The sequence below is a fragment of the Punica granatum genome, chromosome 7 (assembly GCF_007655135.1).
Source record: "Punica granatum isolate Tunisia-2019 chromosome 7, ASM765513v2, whole genome shotgun sequence".
Lineage (NCBI taxonomy): Eukaryota > Viridiplantae > Streptophyta > Magnoliopsida > Myrtales > Lythraceae > Punica > Punica granatum.
Window position 1 is genome coordinate 4,951,648 of NC_045133.1, and position 16,858 is coordinate 4,968,505.

Sequence of the window (16,858 nt, forward strand, 5' to 3'; positions counted from 1 at the left end):
ATTAGAAACCTCAACAAGACAACAATGGTGTTTGGAAAGTTTCAAACACTCAGAACAGAAATCTGTGGAGCTGCTCTGCTCAGCTAATAATCTAATCCCGATGGTAGATATATGGAAACACTTTTAAAACTGCTCGGAAAATTTCCGATGAGTAATCTGAATACGAACTGTTTCATCGATCAAATAGAACCATAGGGATTCCACTTGGAAAAAAAAAACCATTGGGAATATAAAATTTTAAACAGTATGCTGCAACAGTGATTCAGATAATAATACAGTGGGAGTTGCATAATGGAACCGAACCTCAGTTATAAGAAAATGGCGTGCCGGTTGAAGAAGATGGAATCGAACTTATAATCAGTTGCTCAGAAAGAAAAGATCTTTGGGAAGGTATTTACAGGTTGCGGGTTCCGAATCTGCTGTTCACCATAGAAATTTTGAGGCCTGTCGGGTTTTCACTTTCTTCCCCATGGGAAGCAACAACCGCCCTGAATGAAGCAAGGCAGCAATACACATCAGAAAAAGCAGAAGGGTGAATGCACAAAAATGAGTTGTAGGCGAGTTAGCGTACCATTGGTTCCTCATTTCCAGTGGGCTTTTTGGGTCCGTTATAAGGTGACCCGGGGAACCTGCCTGGCGACATTCCAGCACCTCGCTGATGCTTCTCCTCCCTCGCCTTGTTGAAAATTTGAGTATAACCGTCGCCCATAGATGGGTTCTGCGCATTCCATTCTCCGAACTTCGGGAGAGCAACTCCTCTATCAAACTGCTTAGGATTATTCAATTTTTGTTAGTTCCTAAGCATGACATTAGTAAATAACAGGGATATGAAACGAACTTGCATCAACAGGGAAGCGCGCAGCTATGAATATATTTGGTTCTAGAAAAATGACCCTCAGTTTCCACTTTTCTCATCTCAACTTATAAGGGATACGCGGCAGATCAATCGCATGCCATCATGCTAAAGAGATAAACTGGCCAGAGAATTTCGGAGTGGAAGAATTTACATTTCCATTTCCTGGAGAAAGAGGACTCGTCCGGGGTCTCCCTGGAGTTGCATAGCTGCTCTCATACGAGCCCTTTCCTTCCCGGGTGGGCAACGTGGCCGAGCTTCTGCTGGAGTCTTTTCCTTGGTGCCGATGAGGGGACTGTTCAAAGCTATGCTGAGACCCAGCACTGTCCTTACCGGCTCTCTTTTGCAATTCGCCATAGTTCGGGCGTCCTGGACTTCCCTGATTCGAAGGATTCGTGTTCGAATTATGCATTCTGACATCGGGATTGTTATCTTTCCGAGCAGGGGAACTTGAGTATCGTCCATGATAACCGTGATCTGCCCTCATTTTCCGCTCTTGCGGCAACCTATGGCCGGATCCCTGGCCTTGTGGTTCATGAGGTGGAGTTCTCATCCTACTGGCTGGGCCTTCATTTTTCATATCATGTGTTGGAGTTCTAGGAGTAGGCCTGAAATGTGAAGCTTGAGTACGAGGAGATCTGCTGTCTTCAGAGAGTAAATAAGGACTCTCTTGCGGGTCGTTCGGGTTATGTGGCTTGGCCCCACCCCGGCCCTTCCGGGCATTTTCAAAGCATAACGTGTAACCAATGTCCTCTCCAGTGTTCCAGTTTCCGAACTTCGGCACAGCCGCCCGTTGCTGCAAACACGAACGACAACAGCAAAGTACTTGTTCGTGAAAACGTTCGGAATTAACCGCTAACGCAATTATGAATCCGACCAAACTCGTCAGTTACAGAATTCTTTCATGCATTGTGAGCTGAAAATCAATACAAAGCAAACATGAAATGATGAAAAACATCGAAACAAAAGCCTTTCAAGATGTTCATTCCAATCTTACAGCTCTACCTGATATACTCAAACCTGAACTTCGAAATAACTAGTGGAATGTGGAAGTTAGCGTCTTTGACTGATTGATGAACAAGTTGCAAATTTCAAACAGTTGCTCTCATCAATTTAGTGCAAAAGCAAAGAGCTTTTCGGCTTTATAGAACAAAACAAAAGACAAAGGCTTAAACTTTAGGCAATGAGAGGAAAGACAAGACAAGGAAATGTACTCACAGCCATTGAAGGGAATCCTCGGATACAAAACCTCCCTCTGAAACCCAACAAGAACCTTCCAACCCCTTCAATAACCCAACAATGGCTGAAGCAGAGAGGGAGAGAGGAGGAAGAAGAAGGAAGACAGAGCTTGCAGAAGAAACTGAAACGGAGGATGGAGGGCTTTTATCAAACATTGACCATGACCCACCACCAGATATCAGGTTTGACCATTCACCCTCCCCTCCCCTCCCTTCCCTTCTTCTCTCATCCGTTCTGTCACGCGGCCATTTTTGTTACCTCAAGAAATGCTAAGAACCTAATTTAAAAATAAAAAATAAAAATGGCTTGGTCTGCGTTGACACATCGTATCTCTTAGCTGTCGGGTTTTGGTGTAACGCCGTCAACGGGGCTGGTCATGAGATGGGAGCGAGGCTGAGATGACCGTTGGAGGTTATGACGGAGTCGTGACTGCGAGTTGACCGTTAAAAGGGACAGTCCGATCCCATGTCCTGTTTGTGGGTTGACAGAGTCTTTAGGTTGTCTTTGCTTAATTAACTCTCATCCTTCCCTTCTCCATTGCCAGCCTCATACCCTTCCCCCCATTTCCTTTTTCTTTCCTTTTTCTTTTCTTTTTTTAATTTCCTTCCAAAATTTACTAGTTCTTTTGAGGGAAAAAAAATTGACAGACAATCTCGTCTAAAATCAAAATGTTTCAAATTCAATTCTTCATAACGTCATTTCCATCTTATTTTTCATTATATTATTCATTTACTATATTCATAAGTCTTCTTTATTTTATCCCCTTTTTAAATATATTTTTACATCGTCATCATTTCTATCCTGCAATCCTTGCATCTATTTTGATTAGTCGGCCGGTTCCAAAAATTGGACTCCATGCATCCCCATTTAATACACGTCAATCGACAATTTCTCCTTCTTTAGTAGAAAAGCAAAAAATTATAAGATAGTGAGAGTCATTTTGACCAACATATCTGATTTTTTTTTCCTCCTTCTAAGACTCGACCGATTCGATGGTTCCAATCATTTTCACCAGCCACAAGAGAAGGTTCAAGCTTGTTTGATTTCGATGTTGGAATCCATTGAGACAGAATATCGAAAAGAAGATATCAACTTGGATATGGTCATTTCAAGCGGCGCTGGAGATGCTATCCAAGAGTTGCACATGTTTTGGGCGGGTGCCCCACTTTTGCCGTACAAAAAATCTTCTTGACCTTGTCTTGTTAACCCAAAAAAAAAAAAAAAAAAAACTCCCACGTTCCCATCTTATTTATCATTCTTGTATTCCTTTGCTAAACTCATAAATCTTCCTTACAATTAGAAAAGTTTATCCATCTTTTGAATTTTTACATTGTCGTCAATTGTCATATCCATCATGCAATGCTTCTGATCGGTCGAGTGGTTCAAAGAACACGGACCGAGAACTCAACATTTTACATGCCAAAAGTTGGGCCCCATGCGTCCCCATTCAATACAAGTCAATCAACATTCAAAAATCTTCTTCTTTAGTTATATAACACAAAAAATGTGTGATAGTAACAGTCATGTTGACAGACATATCGGAAGACTCGAGCTTGTTTTGATTTCGATGTTTCGAATCCGTCGAGACGAATCACAAAGAAAAGACATCGACTTGGACTTGGTCATTTCAACATTTTAAGAGGGAAGCCTCAGTTGCTATGCAGAGTTAATTGCAAAATGTTTTGGGACTTGGGTGGGTGCCCCAAACCCACTTTTGCCATCCAACAAATCTACTTGACCTTTTCTTGTTTAAGGAAAACGTTGACTTTCATCGACATGCTTTCCAATAACTCATGGAGAATTCCTTCTCATAAAGTCAAAGGTCTAAACGGTGAGACAGGAATCTAAACTAAATAAATAAATAAACAAATTTAGGAAGTTATACAGCTTGATGTGGACAACCTTCGGGCTGCTCTTTTTAAAAAAAAAAATTTGTAAGGAAGTTCAATCACATTAAGATAAAATCAAGAGAAAATCAAGCTGATGAGGACAAGAGCTAGTCTGTGTACTCCCGAAGGAAGCAATGATGCATAATTCGCTAGCCAATCTCTATTCCCTTTCCAAAACACATATTCAGGCACAATTGATCGGTCTTTATGGAGCAGAGCCCGAATATCTCGAACCAAAGCTTCACGTCCGCCCATCTGAGTTCGATTGGAGCACAAGAGATTATACACCACCTCCGAATACACCACCTCCGAGTCACCCTCTAGAATCACCTTAAGAACACACTTGTTCGGACCACCTCTTTAACGATAGATATATACGAAATTAGCAATTTCATCATATGATTTGCATCATTAATAGGAAAAAAAGAAAAAATAATAATTACGAAATGCCAAAGCAGTTAATTAATTGTATTCGATATAAGCAGATTTCACTTTGTAGTTTGTAGTAATTACAATGGTTTGAAATCCACCTAAAGCAACCTCAGAGCTAAGTTGATTACTGAACATGAATAAATCCAACCATTAGGCTGAGGCCAAAGTCACGGTATTAGAGAGAAGGACAAAAAAAAAAGAAAAAAAAAGGAAAGATGATCCTGGTTTTCTAATATTTAAGTGGATTGGTCGCCACATTGATTGAGCAGTTGATATGTCGCGCAAGGATTTGATGAAGAACAGTGTAATTGCCTTATAGTTTATTTGTAGCTGTAATCCAATTAGATTCTAGCGGATTTTTTTTATCATTTTCTTTTCGTTAAATGGATTTTTTTTTTTATCATTTGTCATCTATCTCAGCTAATTAATTAGATTAATTATCATTTTTTACTAATTTTAATTATCCTAAGGAAAATTTTGTGTCATTTTCTTGCATCCATCAGTATCATATTGTCTGTGCAACATCATCTCCCATATGTAATTTTCCCCGTATGCTTATTTTCCAAGCATATAAAAGCATTTGCAACCAACATAGATTGGTTCAAACAGTTCGACGCTTGTTATGTTTAAGCAAGTTCTCGGGTTCATTTTTTTGTGAAGTTATATTTTAAGGAAAAACAACAGTGTATGATACCGCAAGTTGCAATCCTTTGCTTGGTGTTCAATTGATTCAAAACGCGTAACTAAGTAACAAAAGAAGCTTTGAGAATATTACTAAAGCATATTTTGTGGCCAGATTGACGAGGACATGGACCATCTATTCTTCCCTTGTCAAGTCACTGGTGCTCTCTGGTTGAGTTCGTTAGCATGAGCGGGATATCATAAGAATGTGACGTACTGTTTGGGACTCGTGATGTGTAGACCAGGCGGGGTGATTTGTCCGGAACCTCCTCCGATGATTAAGTCAGTAAGTTGCTCTCTTCCTTGGTATCTTTACTTATCTAGTTCTGGCCTGACCATAGGTTCGAGTCCAGCAGTAGGGCCAAGCACAAAGAGAGTCCAGTCAGTCCAGCACGCGGCCCCGTGCAACTACTTACGGGTTAGATGTCTCAAGTCGCTGCTGTTGGGCCCGATGTAATGATTGACTCAGTCCACCGCTAATATGATGGACTGTGCTTATGTAACAATCTGTCGTGTATATGTTGTGCTGTGAGATATGTCGCATCTCTTACTATACGTGACAGACAGGCATTTTGCTAAAAATAAGATGTTGCTGCAACAGAACGATTTTGCAAGCAATTGGATTGAATTTTGCAGCAGAATTCAATAACAGAAAGTGCAGACGGGAATAGAAAATCACACAAACAATGACAGAGATGAGGACATGCTTCAAGCCAATTAATGGGAAACCGTTAATACTTATCGGATGATGTTCAGATGCCAGATAGAAAAATGCATGCAACCTCGGACCATTATATAAATCCTCTGGCAAGTTACAATTGGATATTGAGAAGTTAACTAAGGAACACAAAATCATATCCTTAAACCTCATTGTTCTCGTTTGGGATTTTGATTAATTGTGTCGTGGGGTGTGATTAACAGAGAGATGGCAGGAGGAGGTTTCGCTACTCATGGCCGGCCCTCGGGGAACTACGAAGGGGGTGTCACTGCTTTCGTCGTGATCACTTGCATGGTGGCTGCTATGGGAGGTCTCCTGTTCGGGTACGACCTCGGCATTTCAGGTCAGTCTGGTGCTCTCCTGCGCATGCCGAATAACTATCTTTCGACTTGTTGAAAAGAAGTTATGTAGTGTTGCCGATACATGGGGAAGAATGTCTAGTTTCCCGTTCGTGAATTATGAGATGATATCATGTCTTCTTCTCGATCCTAATTCATGTCGCTTTTACACCAATTTTTGCAGGCGGGGTGACCTCGATGGATGACTTCTTGGAGAAATTCTTCCCTTCCGTCTACCATAAATCGAAGGACGGGACGGCACGTGACAAGAACGAGTACTGCAAGTATGACAACCACTTACTCACGCTGTTCACATCGTCCCTCTACCTCGCAGCACTTGTGGCTTCCTTCTTCGCCTCGGCGATCACCCGTGCATCTGGTCGAAAGGTTTCCATGTTCATTGGAGGTTTGGCCTTTCTCATTGGTGCAATCCTCAACGGCATCGCTGTGAACATCACAATGCTCATCATTGGCCGTCTATTGCTCGGTGTCGGCGTCGGCTTCGCCAATCAGGTACATATCATAACGTCGCTCAAAACAGTGCTTTGTGGATGGAATTAAAGAAGTGGCCAAATGTTCATAATTTAAATTGAACTGCAGTCGGTTCCAGTCTACCTATCCGAAATGGCGCCGGCAAAAATCAGAGGAGCTCTAAACATCGGGTTCCAGATGGCCATAACAGTCGGCATTCTCGTTGCCAATTTTGTCAACTACGGAACTGCTGAGATCAAAGGTGGATGGGGTTGGAGAGTTTCGTTGGCTCTCGCGGCAGTCCCTGCTGTATTGATGACAGTCGGATCTCTCTTCCTACCGGACACTCCCAATTCGATCATCGAGAGAGGCCACCACGAGGAGGCGAGGAGAATGTTGCAGAAGGTCCGTGGCACTGAGAATGTCGACCATGAGTTCCGGGATTTGGTCGCGGCGAGCGAAGCTGCAAAGAGTGTCGATAATCCGTGGAAAAACATAAAGCAACGCAGATACAGGCCTCAGCTTGTCATCTGCTCCTTCATCCCATTCTTCCAGCAACTCACCGGCATAAACGTCATAATGTTCTACGCCCCGGTTCTCTTCAAGACTCTGGGCTTCGGCGACAAGGCCTCCCTCATGTCTGCAGCCATCAGTGGAGTCGTCAACGTTGTTGCCACGTTTGTTTCGGTTTTCTCGGTCGACAAATACGGAAGGAGAGCGTTGTTCCTCGAAGGTGGAATCCAGATGATCATTTGTCAGGTACGACATTATAAATCAAAAGAATGTTCTACGTTGCAGTAACAAAGTAAGCATGATCTTGGTAACAATGGTTCGATGTGTCTTGTCATTCTATAGATTGCTGTCGGAGCCATGATCGGCTTCCGGTTTGGAGTCACCGGGGAAGGATCCTTCTCGAAGCTTGAGGCCAATTTTCTGCTGTTCCTAATCTGCGCTTACGTCGCGGCTTTCGCATGGTCCTGGGGCCCACTTGGGTGGCTGGTGCCAAGCGAGATCTGCCCTCTCGAGGTACGATCCGCTGGGCAGGCCATCAACGTGTCCGTCAACATGTTCTTCACCTTCATCATCGCGCAGGGCTTCCTCTCCATGCTCTGCCACATGAAGTTCGGGCTCTTCTTCTTCTTCGCCGGTTTCGTGATCCTGATGACCATCTTCGTGTTCCTATTCGTGCCCGAGACGAAGAACGTCCCGATCGAAGAGATGGGCAGAGTCATGAAGGCGCACTGGTTCTGGGGCAAGTACATCCCCGATGAAGCTGTCATTGGAGATGCTGATGATAACCATTACACTGCTTAATCTTGCAACACCACAGACAAAAGAAAAATGCATTGCTCATAAATAAATCTCATATCACCCTTTACGCCGAGGGCGACGATTGATCTGGTGAAGAAGTTAAGACCATTTGACAAAATTGTGCATGCATAATTTTTTTTTTCTCGGTGGATTTGTGCATTTATAATTGGAACTTGTATTTTCATATAGACCATCACATACATTGGAACATTTTCTTTTCAAACCATATTTATAATGTTTTCAATTCGACTAGAGTTTATGGTAGCGTTTACGATATTCTCAAAAACTTGAAACTGCGATCGATAACATTCTTAGCCCGAAACTATACGCATCTTAATGAGCACCTCAGTCATATGCTAAACCATTGACAAAGACCATAATACATCACTTTCAAATTATACAATGGCATGTACAAAAGATCTAAAGATACATTAATATATATACACGCAAATTCTAAAATTTGTTATATTTTCTAAATCCCTCTGATCTTATAATACAAATATAAGCGTTGCCTTGACCCCTATATTACTCTTCAACCATTTTAACCCCATGAAATTAACCATCAGTTTCTCTGATTGAATCCACTCCAAGCCCTAACCCTACCTTTCCATCCCTTTCAAAATCCAGCCAAAAGCCAAAGCTTCATGGCCTGGCAAGAAATTGTGAAAGACAAGTTATGAAGATCTTTTATTGAGGTTGGAATTCATTGTCTTTAATAATTTATGTAAAAACGAATGCCGCAGATCTAAATTCTCTTTATTTTTGTACTAGCATGTTTTTATTTTCTATAACTTATCAGACATCAATACAATAGTAGTTCTCTAATTTTTCTTTGGCAAATCCTACATAACTTCTTGATTGTGTTGACGCGATATATAACGTGCGACTCCACATAGGACTTAACAACCTCCAATGGTTCCCTAGTACGAATGCCCCTCTCGCACTAGCCACTAGCAATAGCATGGTCTATACGCTCCTGTAACACATGACTCGCGACAACTTCAATTTTGACGCGATGGCCTGTAACCTTTATGGATCGCTTTCTCTTATAATACAAGAAGAAAAATCCTTTAATACGACATATGACTTAACAAGTAACATCGTCGATTAACTTCGTACCAAGAAACAAATGTTCCACTTGCACTACCAACTAGCATGGCCTAATTACTCCTCCGACATATGATTACCCCTTTATTATCTCCATTTCCATGCTTTTACGCCTCCTGTTCTGTACTCTCTGACTCATTCCTAATTACACTTTATTATCTCCAAATTACTTTCCATCCCTAATTCACTTTTAAGTAAAGCAAACCATAAAAATCTTTACTTTTGCTCCTCGCACTTTACTTATCCCCAAAACCCCATTACTATTCTCTGCAGGGAAAAAGAATCTGGAGGGTTTCTTTCTCCAAAGGAGTGCCTTTTTCCCCAGCTCCTCCGTTTCCTACTTGATCAGATCTAATGTCTCTCTCGTAATAATTCTCTGGGGAGACAACATCGGACGGTGTTTCTGCGGAGTGGGTTCTTGCCCTTTTCGTGAAATGAGATCCCATCGCTGAGAGACGGGTCTGTTTAAGGAAGATTTTCTTCATGTATGAAGCGAAAAATCGGTTCTTGCTCATTGTTTTGGGACATCCTCCCATGAGAATCGGGACCCGCCTGGTAAAGATCCTTTCTCGTGAGGGGTGCTGACTGTTTGGACAGTTGGGTCATTGAAGATGATTCAGCTTCTCTTCTTTGTTCTCTTCGTTGAGGGAGCTCTTGCTTTCCTTCTGCTGGTCAAGATTGGTCCGCTGAGGGATCTCGTGATAAAGAGCTTGGATCAGCTGAAGATGGGGAAGGGCCCTGCTACTGTTAAGACCATAGCCGGGACCATGTCCGTGATCCTGCTCTCGAGCCTCATGAGCATTGTCAAGATCCAGAACAAGGGTGCTAAGCTTGGAACCATGTCTCCCATGGACCAGGTCCTGTGGAGGACCCACCTGCTCGAAGCTTCACTCATGGGTCTGCCCTTCTTCTTATTCCTCTTCAGTCTTGTACCTTTATGTGTGTGCTGTAGTTTGGTGATTGATGGGAGAATGTACTTTGCTGGCGGACTGGACTTAGTGGTCGAACCGAGACTCTGGACTGTTCGAATATGTAGAGCACAGGGGTTATATTAGGTGCTTTAGAGTTGGCCATGAATATTAATTAGCTGTTAGATTCTCAGTTAGACTGACATATTGTATTAATATTTATTTGGGATATTAATTTGGGAGCTGAAGTCTAACTTAATAAGAAGAAAAGGTGTTTCAATAGCTATAAATGAATTAGTGTGCGAATTGTCAGTTAAGGTGATATTAGTTATGAAATGTTAATTGGCATCTGCAACTGCAATTTTGAGCTGTGAATCTCTCTAGCAATCAAGGTTTGTGGTAGAAAATTGAGAGGAAGCTCTTTTATTTCTTTGTAATGAGTGGATGTGCTTGGAGTCTTCCATGTACTTTGCTTGCGAATAGGTGATTAAGAAGGCAAGGCATGGCTTGTGCTTAGCTTGATGAGAATTTTTTGACATCTGTTATACCGATGCACTGACCATTTCAGATAGAATCTGTTTAAAAATTTTGCACTTTTATGTTTCTTTTTATTCATTGCAAAAGGGGAAAAGAGAAACGGTACACAACTGAAAGAAGGCATAAGGGACCCCAATTGAATTTTTTGTGAAAGGATCATCCCAGCTTTCACGATATTCAGCTTAAATTTCTGTTCCTGTGAAGATTGATTTATCTTCATCGTATATCTGTTTTTTAAGTATGCATTAACACATTGAGAGCATTTGTTGCATTAACTCACATTGCTCTTACTTCTTTCTCATCTTGCAAAAATGAATGACATATCAGTCCTTGAGCGATTATAGAAGAGACTGCTGTGTTTTTCGTTAAACAACGTCTGATGAGTTATGAGGTGCATTACCCCGATAATAGTTCGAAGTCTTCTTCAGAGTAGATCAAAGACACTTTGGTCGTTCTTGGCATTATAGGCTAAATTTTCTGGTGATTCTGTTAATATAACAGTATCCTTATCTGCTTTCTTCTCTTGTTGAGTGTTTCATTTATCCCAAGTACGGAATTATAAATCAGTAACTTATTTTCTAACAATTCAATCATGTCATTGCAGGTTTCACTTTGTTTCTCGGGTTCATAATTGACCGAATGCACCATTATCTTCAAAAGCTTCGTAGACTCAGGAACAATGCTGGAGCGTCCAAAGATGAAGTGGAGAAGCTCCAGAAGGAACGGTCGGAGCTCAAGGAGAAGGAAGGGAAGACCTCCAAGGAAGTCAAGCAGCTCCAAGAAGAAATCTCTAAATTGTTGGAGAATTTGAAGAAGCTGAAGTCTGAAAATGAAGAGAAAGATAAGAAAGTTGAAACTGCTGAAGCTCATGTTGTCGCCCTTCAAAAACAATCTGCTGAGCTACTTCTCGAGTATGACCGCTTACTAGAAGAAAACCAGAATCTTCAATCTCTAGGACATAGGACCTGAGATGCATTCCGAGAAAGAAAATAGTTCAGAACCGGGAATTATTTTTCATCACCTTTGACATCGATCAAACATCTTCTGCAGTGAAAAAATACCTGTGCTACGGTGTTGGTTGGCAAGAGAAAAGATAGGTTATGAGTTTACTTGGCAACTTAAGTAGTCGAGTTTTTGTACTCTTCAAGATTGGAATCTAGAGCTCTAGTTCTGTCGGATTTGTCGTTCGGCTTAAGGCTCTTTTCACTCCTTGTCCCTTAGTTTTATCTTTTTCTCAATAGGATAGATGTCTTTAACATTGGTTGGTTTAGATCTGCTGCCATTATCAAACAGTTGTTTCAATTGAAGGGCTGTGCCATCTAGTTATGGGTCTTGCAATGTTATACCGAGTTCCTGCTGAAACCGAAGCAGTGTATCATTGGATTTATACAAACTTCTTATTCGGTTTCTCAAACTAACATCTTCTCATTGAAAGCTGATAGAACGCGTTGTTTCACGATATATTCTACGGGCACTATTGTATGGGATTGGTTTTCTTGAAGCTTTTACTTGCCTTTCACCTCTCACAACCATTTCCTCGTCCAATGTAACGGTCTATGCAAAGCAGATGAATCGGGGCAGCCCCTGAATGCTATCGGACCCATATGGAATTCGTATTGATCAATGGCCGTGAATGATTGGGCCATGCTAGAATTTATCAAATGTTCATGGTCTGTTGTGCCTAAATCTGTATGATTATTGTTAGGTTGTTGGCAAAACCTCTCTTTGACACGATACATTTTCAATATGACGACTTCTGGCCATGAATTCGCTTCCCAGAACAACGATGATCGCCCTTTTTTCGCCAATAAAAAGGTTCCTCTAATCCCAGCACAGAATTATGTTCTGTTCCCGTGTTTATGGCTTTTCCGCGTGTTCAACTGAAAGGAATGCCATTTCCGCCCTATCATCGTCTTGTTTCCACGCATCTCAATTTTCCCCAAGATTTGTCAGTCCCCTTGAAGCCTGGGGTAAGTTGCTATCCGAAAACTGCAACCACCCGTCCTTTTGATTCAGAATCTAGCTCCTTCAGTCGACCTGAATTCTTGGCTTTCCCATGTTGATTAAAAGATCTAGATCCTCCCGATGCATTTCCAAATACGCAGGGGATTGTGGACATTTCATGGCTGCTGCATTCAGATTTTCCTTTCTGGTTGAAAGATTACTCAGTGGAAAGCTCGGGAATTGAATCCTCCGCCACTTCTCTTATCTCTCGACCCAATAGATCCAAGACTTGCTCAATAACTCCATGCTGATCATGGCTGTTATCTTCCTTGATAAATGCCTGAAACCTTCCATTCACATCCACTACACTATTCCCCGGGACTTTCTTCACCAGTGACTCTTTCATCATCTTCCTCACCCGGGACACTTCGAACCACTTCTTCTCCTTGGCAAAGAAGTTTGAAACTAAAGAGTAGATTCCTGAGTCATCAGGGTTGAGCTTGAGGATGTTATTCACCGCCACCTCCCCAATCAAGAACTCCCCGTGATTATAGCAACCTGACAAGAGAGCAACCCAGACAGCAAGTCCTGGTTCTGTATCCATTGAGTTTATCATGTGCAGAGCTTCTTTGACTTTGCCTGCACGAGCCAGGAGATCGACTATACAGGCACAATGCTTCTCGGCTGGTTTAATTTTGTATTTAGCTGTCATGAGATCAAACCAGCATCGACCTTCCTCCACTAGGCCTGAGTGGCTCAGGGCTGAGAGGAGCGAAGAGAAGGTTATGTGATCAGGTTTTTGATTGGTTTCAATCATTTGAAGGAAGACTGATAAGGCCTCCTTCCCAAGCCCATGGGTCCCATAGCTGGAGATCATAGCATTCCATGAGACGGGGTCCCTGAAGATCATCCGATCAAAGAGAGCACGGGCAGAGACGAGGGCTCCGCACTTTGAGTAGAAATCGATCAGTGCTGTCCCCACAATTTGGTCAAAGTCAACTCTCCTCAAAATGTACCCGTGCACCGATCTGCCCAGTCTCAGCAGTCCGTCTTGGGAGCATGCTGAGAGAGCGCTCACGAGGGAAGCTGAGTTGGGCGCGAGTCCAGCACTCTGCATTTCTATGAAAGATTCAAGGGCATTTCGGGTGAAGCCATTCTGGGCAAAGCCCGAGATGAGGGCAGCCCAAGAGATGGGGTTATTTCTGTTAGGCGTGTTCCTAAACACGTAAGAAGCGAGATCCAATCGACCATGCTTGGCGTACATATCAATGAGTCCTGTCTGAATCTGAAGTACAGTGCTCGCAGGGACCACTCTGCGGATGAGATGACCATGGACCGAGAGGCCTGGCTTCAGTACCCTGAGGCCCGAGCAGGCCCGGATCAGACCCACCATAACAACACCATCTCCTTCGATCCCTTCCCTTCGCATTCTCTGGTACATCATGAGTGCTTCCTTGGACTTCCCGCTTTGCGCAAACCCCGTGACCATGGTCGTCCAACAAACCACGTCCCGTCTCGGCATCTTCTCGAAGAGCACTGAAGCCCGATCCATCATCCCCATCTTCACATACATGTTCAGAACCGAGGACCCAACAAAGACATCAGTCTCGTACCCACATTCTACCGCTCTCCTTCGAACTTCCTCTCCTGTTTCCAAATCATTCAGGGCAGTGCAGGCCTTGATTGCAACCGCGAAGGTCGAGCTGTCGGGCCTGACTCCTTCCGACACCATCCGACGATAGAGACCCAACACTTGCTCTGGGTAAGCTCTCCTGGAATGTGCAGCGATCAGGGCGTTCCATGAATCCACACCTCTGCAAGGCATTTCATCGAACACTCGGTGGGCCAAGGCAATATCCCCGACCCGGACATAGGATGCAACGAGGCAGCCACCGAAGCTACTGCTGCTGCTGGGAGTGAAGAGACCATTGAGGATGATGAGGGCGTGGATTTGGGCAACGGAGGTTCTGTGTTTGCAGGCGATGAGGAGGCGTTTAAGGGCCTTTGGAGATGGAAGAGAGCCCATCAAAGCTGAAGCTTCAGCTGATTTGTGCGGTTACCCATTTAGGCGCCAAGGAAGAAAGTGGTAGCTAACCAAACCAAGCACATGGTAATTATTGGAAACCTTAACCTACTATTATTAGTAAGTTGCCGGAATAGGAAAGGAGCGTCTTTCTCGAACATGGTCTCGACTTGGTTTGAGTTCCCGAGAGGTAATGCATAGGACTTAGTGGTGCCCAGCATTATGATGGTAGGTTCGAGTTTATTAACGTAATTGAGTGTATTATGAAATAGCTCGTGCTGTGACAATACGATATGGAAAAGTGAAAATTTTGCATGATCCAAGTCATGGCTCGCTGGAGCTGATCCATGTCTATGTGAATCTGAAATATATTACGGGAGGAATGTTTGTGATGAGCACGACGAGGATCCGACAATAGGCCAGTTTCTTATCTAATTGGCTGCATAATTCTTTGAACAGTGGATCTTAGACATTCTTATGCAACCGAGTTCATCTTTTTCTCTAGGTTTGTGGTGAACTGTATTTTCCATCTTATTATCAATCAGAAAAATCACATATAGAAAAATCATGTATAACAATTTATGTGATACTATACCTTCTTGCTACTTAATTAGCAATGTTATACATGGTTGTGTGTGCGCAAGAACCAATTCAAGAATACTAGCTCAAATAAACGAAGATTGTATTTAATTGGAGAAAGGAATATTCGTGCAGTGGCATAATGCGTTAACTTGAAACCAAGAGATTCCGAATTCGATCATCGCCAATGAAATTTATGTGACCATTTATTTTATTTTATTTGCAATATTTATACTGGGTAGTGGGTCCACGAACCGTCCTTATGATCGATAAAAACCTCAATTAATTAATGAAGGCTTCATCAATTAAACGTAATCAAAATCTAGCAATGAAACTCAAACTTTAATTTTCCATAGTTAAGTCTCCTCTCTCTAACTCCCCACAAAAGAGAGAACGTTTTCATTACATCAAATCTCATTTTGTCACATAAATATGGGACAAATCCAGTAACTATATATAGTGAATATAGAAATGAAAAATATTCGAATAAAGTTACTTCTTTTTTCGAAGCATAGCATAAAACAATAATTTTCTAAATGTCTAATGAAAATAGCTCATAACGTGACAAGAGTGATTGTAGTATGAGACACAAAATAATGTCATATGGTGAGACATTAATTCTATCTATTAGATATTCTAACATGAAATCTTGGTCATTCATAATTTACATATTTTGCCCCTCAAATTGTAGTCCTTCAACTATTTATTTAGCAATTTTTGCCCACAATAATTTTTACTCGTCCCTCACTCATTCGACACGTGGCCCAATTACACTATCACACTTGTCCATATGCGAGACAAATTGTAATTGGATAATGGACAAAACCCGATCCTAATTCATTTGCCTAATGCCGAATCAATAGTCTGATGTTACAAATATGATTTAATCTTATTTATTCAACCGGTTTGTTCGTTTTTTCATTGGTTCATTCTATATTTTTTAACCTTTTTTTTTCAGTTTTTCATTGGTTCATTCTATCGTTTTCAATTCCGATCACCACGTTCGATCATCATCTAGTAATTGATGCAAAGATTTCGGCCTTTTTGATCATCAAATTGTTTCCACAAACAATCGTTTTTCGCATTTTTTTGTACCTAGTTGAAAATTTTGTTCACTGGAATTGAAACTTTAACCCCCTCATACATTTCGCGAGACTTTCAATATGAAAAGAGTCCCCTACTGAACATTCTGCCGCGACGACGGGAAACTAGTTTCGATTACGATGGCCAATTCTTATCGACATGTTTTGCTTCACTTCGTCAAATCACCCCATAGCTCAAGGCTTCCCGTAGTATTCTCGGAGATTTCGTTGGAGGCCAGCCATGTTGATCTTTCTCATTTTTTTTCCAAGCATCCGATCAGTTCTTCTTTTTGGTAACGATAATTTTCTTATGTTATTCCCTGATATTGAGAGATATTTTGCAATTTTTTTCCGGTAATGATTGTTTCCAAGGATATTTCGTTCGTTAATTGAGTTAATTTGTCTTTCTAAAAATGTTTTGTATTATTAGTTCTAGCTAATTGTCTTGTCTGCTAAAGCTCATTTGTGCTACAACAGTTTTAAGAATATAAATTTCTTTAGGAGAGGAAACAAAAGTATCAGTGAAGAGAACCCTAATAAAAAGTAATAATTTCATATATTTATATATTGATTTACGCCAATTTTATAATTCACTTAAGCAAATTTAACTAAAGGGATAACAACGAGTAATTGTTAAAGATTTCTATCAATAATGATTTTGATCGATTGAATGACTTGCTAAGGTCGACCTTCATATTCTATTCTTATTTATAGTCTCGGTCGTGGATGAATGCAGCAATGATGCC

The 16,858-nt window shown here is 41.7% G+C and overlaps 4 protein-coding genes across 4 annotated transcripts; 2 read left to right on the plus strand and 2 right to left on the minus strand.

The window, feature by feature from the left end:
* Window positions 1–204: 204 nt before the first annotated feature.
* On the minus strand, window positions 205–2,310 carry LOC116213189 (RPM1-interacting protein 4-like). Its single transcript, XM_031548037.1, has 4 exons — window positions 2,072–2,310; window positions 1,008–1,649; window positions 572–766; window positions 205–488 (listed from the first exon to the last, which is right to left on the minus strand). Exons 1-4 carry the CDS (start codon window positions 2,075–2,077, stop codon window positions 456–458), a joined length of 876 nt encoding a protein of 291 aa, XP_031403897.1. The 5' UTR covers window positions 2,078–2,310; the 3' UTR covers window positions 205–455.
* Window positions 2,311–6,019: 3,709 nt separating this feature from the next.
* On the plus strand, window positions 6,020–8,064 carry LOC116215037 (sugar transport protein 10-like). Its single transcript, XM_031550595.1, has 4 exons — window positions 6,020–6,155; window positions 6,335–6,663; window positions 6,751–7,380; window positions 7,477–8,064. The coding sequence occupies exons 1-4, from the start codon at window positions 6,020–6,022 to the stop codon at window positions 7,933–7,935; spliced, it is 1,554 nt and encodes a 517-aa protein (XP_031406455.1). The 3' UTR covers window positions 7,936–8,064.
* Window positions 8,065–9,275: 1,211 nt separating this feature from the next.
* Window positions 9,276–11,898, plus strand: LOC116214287 (B-cell receptor-associated protein 31-like). The gene is made up of 2 exons (XM_031549686.1): window positions 9,276–9,936; window positions 11,089–11,898. Exons 1-2 carry the CDS (start codon window positions 9,651–9,653, stop codon window positions 11,451–11,453), a joined length of 651 nt encoding a protein of 216 aa, XP_031405546.1. The 5' UTR covers window positions 9,276–9,650; the 3' UTR covers window positions 11,454–11,898.
* A 333-nt stretch (window positions 11,899–12,231) lies between these two features.
* On the minus strand, window positions 12,232–14,984 carry LOC116214286 (putative pentatricopeptide repeat-containing protein At3g25060, mitochondrial). Its single transcript, XM_031549685.1, has one exon. The coding sequence runs from the start codon at window positions 14,452–14,454 to the stop codon at window positions 12,646–12,648; it is 1,809 nt and encodes a 602-aa protein (XP_031405545.1). The 5' UTR covers window positions 14,455–14,984; the 3' UTR covers window positions 12,232–12,645.
* Between the last annotated feature and the right edge of the window lie 1,874 nt (window positions 14,985–16,858).